Source organism: Nicotiana attenuata, unplaced genomic scaffold, assembly GCF_001879085.1.
Source record: "Nicotiana attenuata strain UT unplaced genomic scaffold, NIATTr2, whole genome shotgun sequence".
Taxonomy (NCBI): Eukaryota; Viridiplantae; Streptophyta; class Magnoliopsida; order Solanales; family Solanaceae; genus Nicotiana; species Nicotiana attenuata.
The window spans coordinates 144,559-163,163 of NW_017671677.1; the positions used below are offsets into that span (position 1 = coordinate 144,559).

The 18,605-nt window shown below is 38.3% G+C and overlaps 2 protein-coding genes across 2 annotated transcripts; one reads left to right on the forward strand and one right to left on the reverse strand.

Moving 5' to 3' along the window:
- Nucleotides 1-12,005: 12,005 nt before the first annotated feature.
- LOC109209641 (leucine-rich repeat extensin-like protein 4) lies at nt 12,006-13,444 on the reverse strand. Its single transcript, XM_019372951.1, has one exon. The coding sequence runs from the start codon at nt 13,379-13,381 to the stop codon at nt 12,242-12,244; it is 1,140 nt and encodes a 379-aa protein (XP_019228496.1). The 5' UTR covers nt 13,382-13,444; the 3' UTR covers nt 12,006-12,241.
- Nucleotides 13,445-15,852: 2,408 nt separating this feature from the next.
- LOC109209642 lies at nt 15,853-17,945 on the forward strand. The gene is made up of 4 exons (XM_019372952.1): nt 15,853-16,152; nt 16,315-16,699; nt 16,817-16,890; nt 17,295-17,945. The coding sequence occupies exons 1-4, from the start codon at nt 15,853-15,855 to the stop codon at nt 17,943-17,945; spliced, it is 1,410 nt and encodes a 469-aa protein (XP_019228497.1).
- The last annotated feature ends 660 nt before the right edge of the window (nt 17,946-18,605 follow it).

Sequence of the window (18,605 nt, forward strand, 5' to 3'; positions counted from 1 at the left end):
AAAGCTTTTGTTGAATACTTATGATTTCTTTGTTCTTGTATGATAGTTCTTTCTATTGAGATGGTGTTTAGGATTTCTTTGTTCTTTTATGATAGTTCTTTCTATTGAGATGGTGTTTAGTTATACATACTAGTGCTATTCGATGGCACTAACATTCCTTTTGCCGGGGGTGCTACATCTTTAAATGGATGTAGGTTGTTCCATAGCAGGCAGTGTTGGACGCAGCTAGTGACGCATCTTCATTTCAGCCGACTTGGTGAGCCCCACTTCATTTCGGGGTCCCGTACAGTTGTTTATCATGTACTTTTTATTTTTAGGTATAGCCGAAGCATTGTTGCCGGCATTTCCATGTTATTCTTCAGTTGTATTTAGAGGCTCCGTAGATAGGTTGTGGGAGGAGTTTGATAATGGGGAATTGAACTAGAAATATTGATATTTGGCAAAAGATGTATAAAACTTGTAATATCTTCAAAATTACGAACGAGGTTTGCTAATGGAAATGAAATGGAAATCGTTAATGTCATGTTTATAGAATTTGATTAATGGTGTACATTTCCTCTTTATTCAAAGACGAATTTGGGTAGTATGAAACTTAATAGGCTTGCTCAATCGAGTTTACTCGGTTGAGCGACGATCGCGCGCCTCGATTTTGGGGCGTGACAAACTTGGTATCAGAGCCTAAGGTTTTAAAGTGTCCTAGGATGTCTCGGAGCCGTGTCTAGTAGAGTCCTTCTTATCGGTGTGTTGTCGACCACATCTATAAGTTGGAGGCCATTCGGACATTTAGGAATTTCACCCTTCTTTGATACTCCAGATCGTGCGGTAGAACCCAAGATAGGGAGCTGATTTCCTCGCTATGTCTTATTCTCCAGATGAGTAATCTCGATACCATAATCCGCGAGTTTGAAGCATTAAGGAAGGAATGACCCCACCATTGAATCTGAGGGAGATTACCCAAACGTTTATTAGGAGAATGTATCGAGCCACGGAGGGATTGGTAGAACTTGTTGCTAAGGGGAGTACCCTTGTTCCTATTAATGTCACTGCACCACCAGATAATGTAGTATATTAGTATGTTACCAACGTGTGTTAGGGATGTGGAGTCGAGGGACATCGATTAAGTTATTGCCCTATCAACCTAAAGCCACCAAGTAGGTCACTCCCTAGTACATCATTATGAACAACACAAAAATTTTACTCATTGTATGTCTACATCCATAATGAAGAGTCCTCGTAAACATGGTCTTAATAGGATGTGAGTCACAAAAACTTGTGTGTAACTACTCCTTGAAGGAGACATATTGTTCGTGAACCCACGCTATCACAAATTCTCTTATTTACATCCTCTTGTGGAATTAAATTCTATAAATACGCCCTTGAATGGAGTTATAACTCTAGGATTAATACTTCACACTTTCTTTCCTAAATTCTCAACAGGGGACTACATCCGATGAATTTGTTACAAAATCTTTTTTTTTTTTTATGGACAACGTCTGCTCATTTGTGCCCATGCATGCACCGTTGTAAAGATTACCTATGTGGTGTCAAGTTCCATGTAAAACATCCCAGTGTTGCGATCTTTCTCGAGTCACTCTTTTACTCACTTGTGTATATGCCTTATATGGTTTGAACAATCACTATACTCCCTTGCGAGTATCATCATGAAAGCTTCTAAATGTCTAGTAACATAAGAACATAGCTTAACAGCTATCACATGAGTGCATGTCAATCGAAATGGTCACCGTGTCCATAAAGTCTCTCTCAAAATTGAGATCCTCACATCCCCGTCATAGGAGGATCTTGTGTCGCCATCTTAGTATAACTTTCGTGTCCACTTGGGACATCCCGCAGTATGTAGCTCACTTTGTTCCTAGTATCATGGTTGCCCGTGGCGTGGTCATGTATTGCAGTTGGGAGTTAATATAGCAAAAGCATGTCCAGCTCATAACAAACTGTTATTTTCTCTTTACACCTCCACAACATGCGATAATTGTGTTCCTTAGTTAGTGAATTCATTGTGCTAGTTTCCCCACACTTGTTCGATAACCATGAGAGAACATATCCTTCTATGTGTCATTGTAACACTTTCTTTCTCGTAAGGACCCTTACTAGGCTCTCCGTCAAGACCAAGCGCAGCTTTGGGGGTTATCGTAGCACAACGCCTGTTTCTCCTGTTTTCGGTCTTTCATTATAATCTGGGTATTTCTCAAGTCAAAATCCATGGAGAACTCGTTATGAACATTTGCAAACCTTCCACGATTATTTTATACTATCTCATTGGGTTCCCACCTCACTTCAAGTTCATCAAGGGTTGATAGCATGCCGCAATTGCTGAGATTGAATGATCTCCTTTCGATAATGGATTATCTACACATGTGCTAGTCCAACGATCTGCTTATCACTCTAACTCTCGCCTTTTGGTTTTGGGTTGATCAAGGAGCAGTACACCTAGTAACACATTCATATGCCAAAGCCTTTCTCTCAGTCAAGTCTTATAGCATCTCCCAATGTGGCTTGTAATAGCTGGTTGTGTAGAAGTGTGTTGTAGTGCTTTATTATGAAGTAGAGTTGCTAAACATAATTGGATTTTTAAATTCTGGAGCTATACATCACGTGACTACATACAGAGATCTTCTTTCAGAAATTTAGCTTCTCGTAGTCCCTTTATATTACCACCCTTCCTAGTGGTTACAGGGTAAAGGTTACTTCCATAGGCTCTCTCACTTTCTTTTCATTTACCTGCTCTGCTTGTCCCTGTGACTAGATAACCTAGGTTACAGTACCCCGATAAATGCATTAAGACGTCTCATTCTTTCAAACTTATCCATGTGGGCACTTTGAGGCCTTGTTCTATACCAACTCATAATGGTTTTAAGTACTTTCTCGCCATTGTTAACGATTTTCTAGGGCTACGTGGGCTTGTCTCATGGGTTCCAAAAGTAATGATTTCCCCTAAGTTCAAGCTTATATTGCCATGATTTCAAACCAAAGTGTGTCCCCTTTTCAAAAGTCTTAAATGGGTCGGATTGGATGGGTTACGTGGCCTTCTGCTCACTCGGCTTCTAGGATTATTAACAACGTCATTGTCATGTGCGGGAAATTTTGCTACCCCTGGAATTCCACCTCCTTAAGGAGGATATGAGTTTTAATTGTCTTTCTCCCGGAGCATTACGTCAACCATTGGAACTCCTCTAACATATACATGATTTCACCCCTATGGTAGGATGTCCTAGATAGGTAGTTTCACTCGTGAAAGGTTAAGATTAGATGCCTTCAGATTTTTGCACGTATCATGAGCATATTGATTTGGAAGACCAGTAGTCGTATCTTTAGTTCTCTTATATAGGATCAATTATCAGGAAGGGTTAAGCTGTTTGAAATATGATAATCTCATAAGTGTTCAACTTGTTTTCATCCTCATGGGCTTGTGGCATAGATTCCTTATGTCAGTTAATGTTAAGAGTGTAATTCAACTTCATGTATTTTGAAACCCATATCGCATTCAAGGTGCCAGAGTATTCTCATTCTTGATAAACTGACTTTCCCTACACTCCAGGAGACGACTGGGTCACGTACTCGAATATTCCTCCTTAATGGTTCCTGTTGCCAATGTACGAGTTACCCCTGTGCTTTATTTGTCTAATAATTGATGTCGTCACAATGATTAACCATGTCAGTATTGTTAGTAGTAATCTTTGTGTCTCGTAGCATATAACCTCATGAAATACTCTACTCAACACATTAATGGGTTCCTGAATAATTCCAGCCAGATCTTGAACTCTGTTGCTCCTCATTGAATTAAATCTATTGGGTATTTAAGGTTCAAACATGTCAAAGAGGAAGCATCCCCGTATAATCACATATATTCGATAGGTAATTGTATGGTCAGTTCAGGATAGCACATCTTAGTGTAATTGTTGAAGGTCATCAAAGGTTTAGTGTGGGTGTTCACATAGAGATTCAGAATTTAGGAGGGCGAACATGTATTTCCCAATAACTTTCCCGCTGAAGATGTTATGTGAATTGATAATGAAGGTGAAATAAGTGTAGTTCACATCAGGTCGCGCTATGAGTATGATGTTTCCCCATCGTTTTTCTCCATGTATTTTGTGTTTTCATATGTCTATGTCTAAGAATGTAGTTGGAAATCCCTTGTGCATCATTTTGGTGGAAATTACTGAAGGTGGAGGTAATGGATAGTTGGCCTATGAAGGGTATCTACTTGTCATCCTTGTTAGGTAGGTTTGGGGGTAGTGATTGCTTCCGTGAATGTGTTCTGGCGCAGTCTATAGGTATAAGAGGCCACATTGAAGGCCGAGAGTGTTGTGGAAATAAAATATTTTCTCTTGATTTTATAGCGGTTGGTTTTGATTTGAAAGGTACCTTCTAGGTGTTATGATTTAAAAATGTGCAGTCTATGCCCAGGTATCATCGTGATAATGTAGTGCTTATAATGCTGAGGTTCGTGTTATTGATATATAGAGTGTGGTGCTTTGTCGAGTTGTGGATGTGTTTTTAGGAAAGGTTTTGGTGGTTCTCTGGCAGGTGGATAGTCCTAGTTACAAAGGAGACTCTGCCGAAATTTCTGTAAAATTTGGGAGTTAGTCAAAATTTAGGGACTTGAGGTAGGTTAGAAAAGAGATATGTTACGTTAGGTGTTTGGGGCGGGCTCTACCTCTCATTCGAGGTCGAATGATCCTAAGCGGGGAAGAATGTAAGGCCCCGGAAAATTTTGCTAGGTAATTTAGGATTTCGAGGTGCCATGTGGGCTAATTATAATATTTTATGTGCTATTAACATGGTAGGCATCATTTAGATTTGGTAAATAAGTGTATCTGTCTTATAATAAGTAATTAGGGGTCTAATAGGAGGCCTAAGTCTAAGTCAGGTTAGAAAATTTCATAATAGGCTAAAATTCCAAATGAGTTCGCACAAGTCCCCACTTTGAACGAGCATATAAAAATATGTATAAGGTTTTATGTGATGAACTACCTATCACATGAAAGGTTTTTGAGTCTAGTTTCCAACGCTTCAAACCGTTCATCATTTGGACATTCCTACACAAAGTTATGATCAAATCACCAAAGGCTGGAAAAAAATGCGATCTTGTGTCAGATCTGCGATCGCAAAACCACTACGTGGTCCGCATAATTGATCTTCGATTGCAAATCTGGTCGCAAACTGGACCAGTGTAGCCCAATTTTGGGCACCGGGTTTTGCGACGCCTCTGCGGCCAGCATACCCATTCTGCGGTCCATTATGCGACCGTAGACCCGAATTCGGAGGGTTAATCTTCCTATTTTCATGACCCGACCCCATTTTAATATATAGGCTTTGGGGTTTCATATGGGGCGATATTCTGATGATTTTAGAGAGAGTTAAGAGAATTTTAGAGAGAGAATGAGGGAGCCTAACATTCTAACCATTCAATCTTCGATCAATCTTCAAGAATCAAGGAAACCAATCACAAGATCTTCATCAAAGAGATTGGGATTGCTAGAATTTCCGGAACGTTGTAGTAACTTAAGGAAAGCTAAAACAAGGTATGTATGGCTAAAACCCCCTCTTCTTAGAAATTGATCTCCCATGGTGTCTCCGCATATGTTGTAAGTCTGAAATTTGATTTATGTAGTATTTGTTATTTCAAAGGATTTGGTATTGCAAGAATATATGTGAAAGGTGTGTCTCAATGTGTTCAATGTGCTATTCTTGGTAAATTGGGGATATGTGAAGAATGTGAAGTATATGCTAAATTGCCTAGATTTTCAAGTCAAGTTTAAATTGTGATTATTATGCCGAATCATGAGAATTCCTCTCTATGCTTGTAACTTGAATTGCTCTTGTGTATGCCCGTTATCTTAAATTGCAAGTTTGATGTTGAAAGTGAAAGTGATGTGGAATGTGAGTTATGAAATGTGGCCTAGTGCCAAGTATGATGTGATAATTGTGGCCCTAAGTGCCTATGAATTGATATATGTGAAGTAAAGATTGAAATGAAATTTTGATTGAGGTAACGTCTTGGTAAGACGGCTTAGCCGATCGGGCCGTGATCAGACACCATGTTATACACACATGGTAGTAATGTATTGATAATTGAAACTGGAAAGTAAGAATGAAATAAGGGTAACGTCTTGGTAAGACGGCTTAGCCGATCGGGCCGTGATCGGACTCCGCTCAAGAAAGCGGTGGTATTGTGAATGATGATGAACAGTATTAAATGCCCCAAACTAAAGCTATGGAAATTATGTGAAAGCTATGAGATTCCTTTTATTTGATGATGTAGTGATTGTTTAAAGCTTTTGTTGAATACGTATGATTTCTTTGTTCTTGTATGATAGTTCTTTCTATTGAGATGGTGTTTAAGATTTCTTTGTTCTTTTATGATAGTTCTTTCTATTGAGATGGTGTTTAGTTATACATTCTAGTGCTATTCGACGGCACTAACGTCCCTTTTGCCGGGGGCGCTACATCTTTAAATGGATGTAGGTGGTTCCATAGCAGGCAGTGTTGGACGCAGCTAGTGACGCATCTTCCATTCAGCCCACTTGGTGAGCCCCACTTCATTTCGGGGTCCCGTACCGTTGTTTATCATGTACTTTGTATTTTGAGGTATAGCCGGAGCCTTGTTGCCGGCATTTCCATATTATTCTCCAGTTGTATTTAGAGGCTCCGTAGACAGGTTGTGGGTGGAGTTTGAGAATGGGGAATTGAATTAGAAATATTGATTTTTGACAAGATGTATAAAACTTGTAGTATCTTCAAAATTACGAACAAAGTTGCTAATGGAAATGAAATGGAAATCGTTAATGTCATGTTTATAGAATTTGATTAATGGTGTACATTTCCTCTTTATTCAAAGACGAATTTGGGTAGTATGAAACTTAATAGGCTTGCTCAGTCGGGTTTACTCGATTGCGCGCCGGCCACGCCCCTCGGTTTTGGGGCGTGACACACACGCCCGTAACCTAGCATGTACGTCGCCTCAAGATAGTCACATGACACAAAATCCGGGGTTTCATACCCTCAGGACTAGATTTACAATCGTTACTTACCTCAAACCGATCAAATCTCTACTCCGCGATGCTCTTGACCCTCGACTCGGTTTCCAAATGCTCCGAATATGTTCACAATCAGTACAATACCATCAATATATGCTAAAGGAATGATTTCCACAAGAAAAACTACCAAATTAGACCAAGAACCCGAAATTGGGTCAAACCTGGCCCCCGGGCCCACATCTCAAAATCCGACAAATTTTACAAAACTAGAAAGCCCATTCACTTACGAGTCCATACATATGAAATTCATCAAAATCCGACACCAAATGGCCATTCCAATCCTAAAAATCATCTCTCCGATTCTCTTCCATTTTCCCCCCAATTTTCACCCCAAATTTCCTATTTAGATGATAAAATCAAGATACAAACATGGAATTTAACAAAAAATCAAGTGAAGAACACATACCCCAATCACGTCTCCGAAAATCCCTTAAAAAATTGCCTTCTACCGAGCTCCCACTTCAATTTTATGATATGAACTCGAAACCCTCACTTTGAATCTTTTAAAGCTGCCAAGATATACCTTCATCGTGATCGCGGAAATAGCCTCGCGATCGCAAAGCACAACAGGCTGCCTCACCTGTTAACCTTACGCGAACGCGGAAATAGCCACGCGTTCGCGAACCTATGCCACACAGACCTACGCGATCGCGACATGGCTCACGCGATCGCGTAGAGCAGTCACCTCAGCTCCTCTTCACCGCAATCTCTTCTACGCGAACGCAACACTGGCAACGCGTTCGCGAAGCACTACCTCACAGATGTACGCGATCGTGACCTTAACTCAGCGATCGCGTATAACAACTTCACCTCTGCCCAAAATAACCCTACGCGATCGCAGATGCACTCATGCGATCGCGTATAAGGAAACTAGCAGAAAAATACAGCAGCAAACAGCAGTCTCTTCAAGGCCAAAAATGCTCCGGTAACCACCCGAAACTCACCTGAGGCCCTCGGGACCTCAACCAAACGTACCAACAATCCCATAATATCATTCAAACTTAGTCGAACCTTTGAATCTCTCAAGACAACATCAAAACACCAAATTACCCTCGGATTCAAGCCTAAGAACTTTTAAACTTTTAAATTTCACAAACGATGCCGAAACCTACAAAATCACGTCCGAATGACCCTAAATTTTGCACACAAGTCACATTTGACATTACGGACCTGCTCCAACTTCCGGAATCGGAATCCCACCCTAATATCAAAAAGTCCTCTCCCAGTCAAACTTTCCAAAATTCCAACTTTCGCCATTTCAAGCCAAATTCCACTACGGACTTCCAAATCACAATCCGGACGTGCTCCTAAGTCCAAAATCACCCAACAAAGCTAACGGAACCATCAGAAATCCTATCCGAGGTCAAATACTAAAAAGTCAAAACTTGGTCAAACTTTTCAAATTTAAAGCTTCTAGCTAAGACCATTCTCCCAAATCAATTCCGGATAACCTAAAAACCAAAAACGATGATTCACATAAGTAATAATTCATAATACGGAGCTACTCATGCCCTCAAGCAACCGAGCGAAGTGCAATTGCTCAAAACGACCGGTCGAGTCGTTACAGCTTGGTTCCTTTATTTTCACACCACCGCCCCAAGAACGTGACAGAAACATTGATGCAAAATTGGGGCGCAATTTATATCCTCAATGAAAGTGATAGCGTCGTGCCACGAATATAAATAAGGCGCTTATTGGGAGGCAACCCAATTCACTGCTTCGTTTTATTTTGTTTAATTTTTTTTTGTGTTATCGTTGTAGTGTTGTTTTTTTGTTTTGTAGGAGTAGGAGCATAGAGTCAACGCCAATAGATATGTGCAAAAGCGAGCAGGTGGTTGAAACTAAGTGTGAGGTACCCGCACAAGGGATCATACTTGGGAGAAGTCTGAGTATCCTGTAAGATGCTAATGCATCGGCCTTTGGCCTACCAAGGAGTCTCTTTTACCCTCTTGTTATTTTCATTATGCTTTGAGAACATTGCACAATTTTAAGTGTAGGTTGAAGAGATTGTCTGAGTGATTTTATATGCTATCTTAGCTTAGTTGTAGTAGTCGTTCTTAGTGTAGTAGTTTTTGTTAAAAATAAAAAAGAAAAAAAAAGAAAAAAGAAAAGAAATCAGGAAATTGGGATTTTTCCTGATGATGGATTTTGTAGACAGCTTTCTTGAGGGACTAAGGTCCAATAAAAAAAATTCAAAAATAAATTTTTTTGTTTCTAGTTAGTTTTAGTTAGATAATAATCCCCATTGATTTTTCTTTTTCATCGGTTCTTTTTCAGAGGATGTAACTTGTATCGGGTAAACTTTTTTTATTTTTAGGATTAGATTTTCTTTTTAAGAGTAGTAAAAGCGAGAGAAGAAAAACCTTTATGACTTGTTTGATACTAGCATATTTTGGTCCGAGCTTAAGTAGTACTTTCCTCTGAGTGCTTAAGGAATAAATAAAATAGCAGACTTTCTGACACCTAAGCTCAGAGTTGTGACTCTGTATATAGCTTATTCTTATTTTGTAGTTCGTTATGATCTTGTCTGTCTTAGAGTAGAATTGATCCATCTTGATTGATACTTGTGCCATGTGGGGTGAGGATTTCTTACATATATTCCATGTTTGGCATCTTAGTCTAGAACTTTCCCTGCATGTTATTGAAGCAAAATAAAAGTGTTGCTCTGTTTAGAAGATGATAATAGGCTTTCTTTGATATGTCTTGTGAATTTTAGCCTGTTCAGATATTGTACCACTAGTTAGCCCTTTGAGCCTGTAGCCTTTTGTTTGGAAGCCGTGTTTTTGCCTTGATCCTTTTGTTGAATCCCTAGTTTTTGCACCCTACTTCTTTGAGCATTGTTGCTTAGACTATGATATTAATTGATAAATTTGAAGAAAGGGATGATTAAGTGAAAAATGACGAGCAATCATAGCGGCAAAGTGATGAAAAGACCCTTGTGAAAAGAATGTGACATGCAAAAAAAAATGAAAAGAAAAAATTTCTTTGAAAAAAAATGAAGCGTTCTTGATATGATGGAAATACTTGTGAAACAATTGGTGAAAAGTGGGCTAAAAATAAAATTAAGAGTAGAAAATAATGGCGATGAAGTCTAAAAGTGCAAAGTGCTTAGGAAAGTGTAAGTCACTATTATATAGTTCTCCTACTCGGCCCTTAGAAAATATTATAACCCGTTAAGTCCTATTTGATTCTATTCGAGCAGACATAATTAGTAGAGATGTACATAATGGGCATATGGTTCTTTGTGCATACATGTGAATTCGTTTGTGAGTGCGAGAGTTGTTCTTTGATGCTAAGTCCTTAAATTACATTCATTTTTTGATTTGAGTGTATGGACTATTTATTCTTGTGAGGGCACTTGTTTCATGATAGATAGGTGATGTTATTAGCTTCTTTAACAGAGTACGTAGGTGAGCGAGCTTAAATTTGGTAAGTTAGAGTCCGTTTTTTAGGTTAGGAGGTTAGAAATTTGTTGTTTGTTTGTGACTTGTATATCTTGCACGATGATCAAGAAGTGTATATCTGATGGTTTGAGTTGCTATAGGGCCTAATTATTAGTATTAACCGAAGTGGTGGTATTTCTAGGCTTTATTTATTGAGAATGATTTTAATGTTTACTCGAGGACGAGGAAGAGTTTAAGTTTGGGATTGTGACATTAGGCCAAAATGCATATGTTTAATTATTGTTGCCTCACATTCTAGTACTTTTAATTATCTTTTGAGTATTAATTATATCACTTTATGCTTAATATTATATTTTAACTGTGTAGGAATAAAACGGTGTGAAGGCAAAGAGATTTGGAGCAAAATTAAATAAAGCGCGGAAGAAAAAAGAAGGAAAATAAATAAAAAAGACAAGGGGGGAACACCCTTTGGTGTTTGTCCCCCGAAGTGTATGACAAAAAGAAAAGGGGAAAACAATTTAAAGTCAAGAACGGAATTGCAAAATTAGGCAAAACATTCTGCCTCCCGCGCTAAGGCCAGTGCGAGGCGCTGGTCTGGACGCTGCGGTTGCGGGATTTTCCTACTTCGTCCAGGATAAGGTTATTTTGGCCCTACATGATCCCAACTCGTATAAAAGGAGTTCTAAACCTAATTTGGAGGGGATCTAACACACTTTGAAGGAGAATTCACGGGGGAGAACAAAAATCACACTTGGAGGAGGCTTCTAACTAGTTTTCTTCTCTTCTCTTCCTTTAACTTTATAGTTATTAGTTCTAGAGTTTTCGGTGCTACATGAACGTTGCAGTTTGAAGCTTGAATTGTTCTTATTATTTTATCATATTGGTTTATTTATTCAATCTTGCCCTTATTATTTGATTACTTGATCACCAATTGAATAGTATCTGCGAATCTAGGATTGAACTCGGGAGAGGGAATTTTAGATTCATATAAGATTGAATAGAGCAAGATCTTGAACTCGATGCATCGGAAACGGATTTGTGGTTAGGATAGGGTTATACCTAATCATCTTGCTTGGTTATTATATGGGAGTTATTAATGCGTTCTTGTTAATCCTAATTTCATAGGAATATAGGCATTAGGTTAGCTTGAATAGGCAAGTAGTACTTCGGGAGAAGGCTACGAGTAATATTAACAATATCAATCAATAAACTAGATAAATTAATTAGACATTTTAGGTAGAAAACTCAACGGGATTGTTAGCTAATCCATAGCTCTAGAATATTGCCTCTCATTGAATTCGTCTCTAATATTCGCCAATTTATTCCTTTAATCTCTTGGTTTGTTACTCTAGATTAGTTTGAGTTAATTATTTATATTTTAGGATTCACTTGAATAGATTAATTGTTTGGGTTGTTGATAGTTAATCACAAGTCCCTGTAGGAACGATATTTGGACTTACAATCATATATTACTTGTACGACCACGTATACTTGCGTGTGCATTTGGTAGCAACAAGCTGCTAGTACCACATACAAACATGAATGAAAATTTCAAACCAATATGTACAAGCTTCAATACACACCAGATTTACACTGTTTGCTTTAAACCAATATTTACATTATTCCATAATTTGTATTAAGACACTTCCTTTACCCTTTTTTGGTTCATTTGAATAGAAAAAGAAACAATAAAAATTTAAAGCTAGGAAGCTAGGACAGAAGCAAATATCAGGAGGAACAAAACCACTATGAATAACAACATCAACAACCACAATGAAGTTAGAAACACTCAACTGGATTCTCATTCACAGCTTCACAATCCTTCTTGCTTCTTTGAAGAGGCTTATCTGGTAGACAGTTCCGACGATCATCGGACACAATGCCCTTTGATGTCAAGTTGCTACAAATGCCTTGCTCCTCACAGAAATAGTTATAAGAGAATGTGAAGTTTGACAGATTAGGCAAAGCACATATTCCTTCTTGCACAATTCCACTCATCCTATTATGTGCTACATTTAGCATCTCCAAATGAGCTAACCCTGCTATAGTATAAGGAATTGGCCCTACTAATTTGTTATTGCTCACATCTAGCACTCTTAACTTGTACAAGAATCCAACTTCAGGTGGCAAACAGCCTGTTAAACTAGTATTAATTAGGAGTAATTCTTCTAATGTGTTTGCAAAGTTGGCTATGCTAAGTGGAAGTTGACCCCCAAAGAAGTTATTCGCGAAAACAATAACAGAAGCTGAGCTTGAGCCTAAATTTGATGGGATTATAGACGTGAGACGATTGTTGTTAACGAAAATGGCATCAAGATTCTTGCTAAAGAGTTGAGAAGGCAATGGCCCTTCGAATTCATTGTAACGAAGATCAAGATACTTTAACGAAGGAAGAGACAGGACGACAGAAGGGAAAGGACCTACAAACCTGTTGTTACTAAGATCAAGCTCATATAAGAGAGTTAGATTGGATAAAGTGAGCGGAAGGATTCCACAAAAACGATTACTGTTTAGGTGAAGCAATGCTAAGTCATTGAGAAGGCCAAGTTCATCAGGCAAGAAACCGGCTATATCAGCATGGTTTAAATCAATGCCAGCAACAACTTGGATTTTTGTGTCATTAGGAAGTTTTGAGCAGTAAACTCCTGTGTAATTGCAAACTGAAGGACCTATCCAATTGGTAGTTAAATTGTTAGGATCAGAGTAAATTACGCGCTTCCAAGCCTGTAGAGCAATGTAGGCTTGATGGAGCCTTGGATTTGTTATAGCTTTAATGGAGGAAGAATGGCCACGACGATTATGGAGCAGGGCGGTTTTGTGACCATTTTTGGCTGTTAAGTTGTTGAACAAGGATGTAAGACTTAGTATCAAGATAATAAAGGTGGTGGTGGTGGTAATGGGATTGGAAAATGAAGCCATTTTTGTTAATTAGTCTCTGCAATACAAGCATTTATATGCATGTCTTGGTTTTTATAGGGTGAATTCTTTTTATTTGGAAAGAGTTTATAGTCCTCTAGTTAATCATGTAGCTTCTGAACAATTTAAGTGATAATCCTCTAACCATTTGACCTCTAAAAATTTACATTCTGCAACAACCTTGTATGGCGACACTTAACTGTCAAAAATACTGACAACACAATTATATCTTACTAAGTTATGTTTTCATGCCTTTCTATGATGGTTTATGTGAAATTGCTAAAATTCTAGACTCTGCAAAAGCTTAAATGAATGTAGATAGTTAATTTTTCTTGAGAATAAGACATATAAGTTCAAATGTATTTTAATGATCATACTATTTGTGGACAAAGCAGAGGTAGAAGAAGATGTGCATGACATGGACTTCTCTCCTTACAGGTAGCTTTCTCAGTTGTTTGAAGTGGGAATTGAGAGAGACAAAACAGATGAAGGGGAGAAGGATTTTGACTTGAATTTGAAGGGATAAGATTTGTAGTACATAACAAGGTCTTGCGGTGATCAAAGTTGTACTAGGAATAGCTTTATGTGATGGTTTGGTCAAAAACCAATTGAAGCATGATTGTGTGGAGGGGTGTGACGTACTTGGGTGCATTCACTGTTTTTACTCGAAACATACATATATATATATATATATATATATATCAAGAAAAATACATAAGTGTAATTGGTCTGCACGACTTGATTATGAGTTTAATGATACTCCGAACTCATTAACTTAAAATTCTAAATCCATATATAATTATGAATAAAACAAACATGGTTTCTTTTACAAAATCATGCGTGTTGAGTATTGAGGTTTTTATTATTAACAAAGTATGTCTAAATGCAATAATTCAAAGAATCAGATCCTCAACGTAGCTGCTAAATTGTTCCACGGAACCAGCTCCTCAGGATAAAGGACCAGCTCCTCATTTTTATAATTGTACGTCTGTACAAGACAGTAACTTTATCTCAAAGTGACCCAGTTTCGAGTTTGGTGGAAGATGGCTGTCACGACCCCGGTTCGCCCTCCGTGAACCATCGTGACGGCACCTAGTCTCTACGACTAGGTAAGCATAAAATGCGGAAAATAAACCAAATTTGCGGAAGAAAACCAAGTTAAAACAGAGGTAGAGTAAATAAGCAACGTTTAAGAGTGCCGCCTGGCATACACAACATTAATCTCTCAAAAACTAATACATGAATCGAAGACCCGAAAACCCATGAATCACAAGCTAAGAAGTACTACATAGCTCTAACTCCAGAATGTCTAACAAAAACTGAAATACAGAAGGGCTAATACTAAACAGTAAGAGTAGAAAGAGACTCCTCGGTATGCGTGCTAGATTCTGTTTTAATGATGCAAATAATATACATGTGCAGGAAATCAATTACAAGAAGTAAAGAAGAGCCCTCAAGACTGCTGAAGTAAATCATGATGAATAAGGGAAGAAATCAAATAGCAAAGATTACCATACAATCAGTCAATCTGGACAACTAAGGAAAGGACTCGCAAATCTGGACGAAATCCAATCAACAAATCAATCAGCAAAGAGCAACTACTAGCTGAGCTGAAGAGAATCAATCAAGCCTTAAGTTAAGGCACAAATCAAGGGCAGCATCACGGAAGATCGAAAGATATGAGAAGATTGGTACGCGACTAAATTTGGAAGATCCAACAATCAAGGAGCAGTCTTCACTCGTATCTCTGCTGAAGGAAGGAAATCAAGAAGTCGCAATGGCTCTCTACCTTATTCTTGGAAAGAATCAATTCTTTCCAAGGATCAAATCTCTTGGGTTGTCAAGCCTCTACCATCCATCAAAGTATTTATACCCCGTCTTAAACCCTAGTCTCACATACTTTGATCGAACCAAAATCACTCTCTTTGTTCTACTACAAACAAGCATTGTAGTTCACTATGATCTGCTGTGTAACAAGTCAGGGAAAGAAAGAGAGCATAACACCGGTGAGGCATTGTATCAAAAACGAGTGCTTGAGAAACTGTGTGCAAATTCACTACAACTGTACTCGGAGAAACACATTTACTAAAGAGAACTCCCTTGCAACCCAAGGGGACTGGACTAAGATTCACATTGAATCCGAACCAGTATAAAATCCTGGTGTCTTTAATTCCTGCCATTACTTTCTGCAATTTACTTCCCTTTACTATATCTGTTGAATTATAATATCTAGTCGACTACTCAATTAATAAGTCAACTAATAAGCAATTAAGTTCAAATATTTACAATTCACCCCCCCCCCTTGTACTTTCAATTGGTATCAGAGCAAGGCTCACATTTTACTTTTTTTTTAACACCGTGTGAGAAAAGATCATGGCAAATCAGGTTATCATAGGAGCTCTTTTTAGGAAGGAACTTTATAAGTTAGACCACCATACTTCAATGGACAACATTTCTCTCACTAGAAAGTACGAATGGAAATCTTTTCTAAAGCTTACGATGTCAAAGTCTGGAGGGTCATCAAAAAGGGAAATTATCCCCTACCAGCTAGGACTCCACCACTTGCCGACCCTGAAGATATAGATTCATACTCAAAGGAGCAATTGGAAGCGGTACAAGTGAACAATAAGGCGAGAAATCTGCCTCATAACGCTATAAGTGGTGAAGAATACGAGAAAATATCAAGTTGTGACACATCCAAAGAGATGTGGGACAAACTTGAGGTCACCTATGAGGGAACCAGCAAAGAAAAGGAAAAACATATCAACATGCTGGTTCATGATTACGAACTCTTCTCAATGAAAGAAGGAGAATCTATTGAAGAGATGTTTGCCAGGTTTAGCAAAATAATTAGTGACTTAAAGGTGTTTGGCAAGCCCTACACCAGTGGTGATCAAGTCAGAAAAATTCTCAGAAGTCTGCCAACCACTTGGCAGACCAAAGTAGTCACACTAGAATCTCAAGACCTAAACAAATTATCCTATGATGAACTACGACGAGAACTCATTGCTTTTGAAAGGACGCATCTAAAAAAGACAAATCAAGAGGAGAAAAAGAAAATAGTTGCATTTAAAACCTCTACTGAAATGGTTGAGAATGACATTGATGATCCTGAAGCTCTGCAAGAAGAGATTGCTATGATGTCTAGAAATATGGATGGGCTGATGAGAAGATACAGGAACAAAAAGAAAGGAAGATTCCCACCAAGACGATCCAGGCAATACAACGAACAGGATAAGAACGATGGAAAATGCTGCGAATGTGGAAAATTTGGACATATTCAAGCTGAATACCCAGAACTGAAGAGGAAGATCTCTAGAGGTTTCAACAAGAACAAATCCTTCGGAAGCTGGAGCGATGAGGATGACTCTGACCATGAAGAAATAGCAAATCTTTGCTTCATGATAATTCTGGAAAATGAAATGAACAAAACTTCAGGATACTGGACAGATGAAGATGATTCAGATGACGAGAATGAAAATTGTTTCATGGTACGAGGTGAAACTAGTGAGGTAAGATCTTATGACTGTGAAAGATGTAATGAATTGCAGGATATCCTTGATTCAACTTTGAAAGAGTCTCAAAAAAGTGATGAATGAACTTAAGAGACTCACTAGGGAGGTTAAAGACTGGAAACTCAAACATGAAGTAAGTGAAATCGAAAAGGAAGTACTTCAAGAAGAGTTTGAGGATTTGCAAATGCAGCTCAACAGCTTGCGCAAATCCACCAGTCACAGTTCTGTTAGGTCAAACCAAACGACTTACAAGTCAACTGGGAAAGAACCAGCTAAAGCCAAGTCAGCTAGTTCCAACACTTATGAAAAACCTATAAGTGGGTCTGAAGTTAAGTGTCATTACTGCAATAAAAATGGGCATAAATATTCCTTTTGTCATTTTCGTAAATCAACTGTGTCAGGATGGGTTTGGAAACCAAAAAGTTCTGAACCTAGAAACATTAACCCTCCAGGACCCAAGCAAGCTTGGGTACCTAAAAGAAAGTAATCATCATGTCTTGCAGGAACACCACAGAGTAAGCCGTAAAGAAAAATGGTATCTAAACAGTGCGTGTTCCAGTCATATGACAGGTGACAATAACCTGTTCAAAGAAGTTACAAAAATCGATGGAGGAAGTGTTAAATTTGGGGACGATTCAAGGGGCAAAATAGTTGGTACTGGAACAATTCCCTTTAATAACAATTGTGACATTACTGAAGTTTATCTCGTCGATGGCCTAAACTACAATCTCTTGAGCATAAGTCAACTATGCAACTCAGGCTATGAGGTAAAGTTTAAAAAAACAGGATGTGCCCATGAAAACGAATCAGGTAAGATAAATCTTCCTGGAAAAAGGTATGGAAATGTTTATATGCTTGATGGTTTTGAAAAGATAGATGGTCATATGTGTTTATCCTCTATGTTTGATGATCCATGGCTATGGCATAAGAGACTTGGTCATGCTAGCATGCACTTGATTGAAAAACTGTCCAAACATGAATTAGTTATTGGTTTGCCCAAATTGAATTTTTCTAGAACTCATATTTGTGATGCATGTCAAATGGGTAAGTAGACCAGAAATTCTTTCAAAAATAAAGACATAGTGTCTACTTCAAAACCTTTGCATTACTTCATATGGATTTATTTGGGCCTACTCGAACTGTTAGCATAGGAGGTAAGAGGTATGCTTTTGTTATTGTTGATGATTATTCACGTTTCACTTGGGTAATGTTGTTGTCTCATAAGGATAAAGCCTTAAGAAATTTTGAAGTTTTCTGCAAAAGGGTTGAAAGAGAAAGGGGACATTTGATTTCGACAATTCAGAGTGACCATGGAGGAGAATTTGAAAGCAGAGCATTTGAAGACTTTTGTAATGATCAGGGATACACTCATAATTTTTCTGCGCCATGCTCACCACAACAAAATGGGGTTGTAGAAAGAAAAAATAGAACCCTCCAAGATATGGCAAGAACCATGCTACTAGAACACTCACTGCCAAACCACTTCTGNACCTATGTGACTTCAGTTACTTTTAATTGCTATAATTGTCCTTTTCCCACGCTTTAATTACGCCTCCGCTTTTTCCCTCTCTTTTCTCTTCTTTCACATCAGTTCGCAGTTCGAAGATGGAAAGCCATCCATCATGTCTTCTCAACTGACAACTTTTTCTTTTCTGTACTCAACCGTCAAAACCCTCTTCTTAAGACAGAAAACCCTTTCAATCACTCTCATC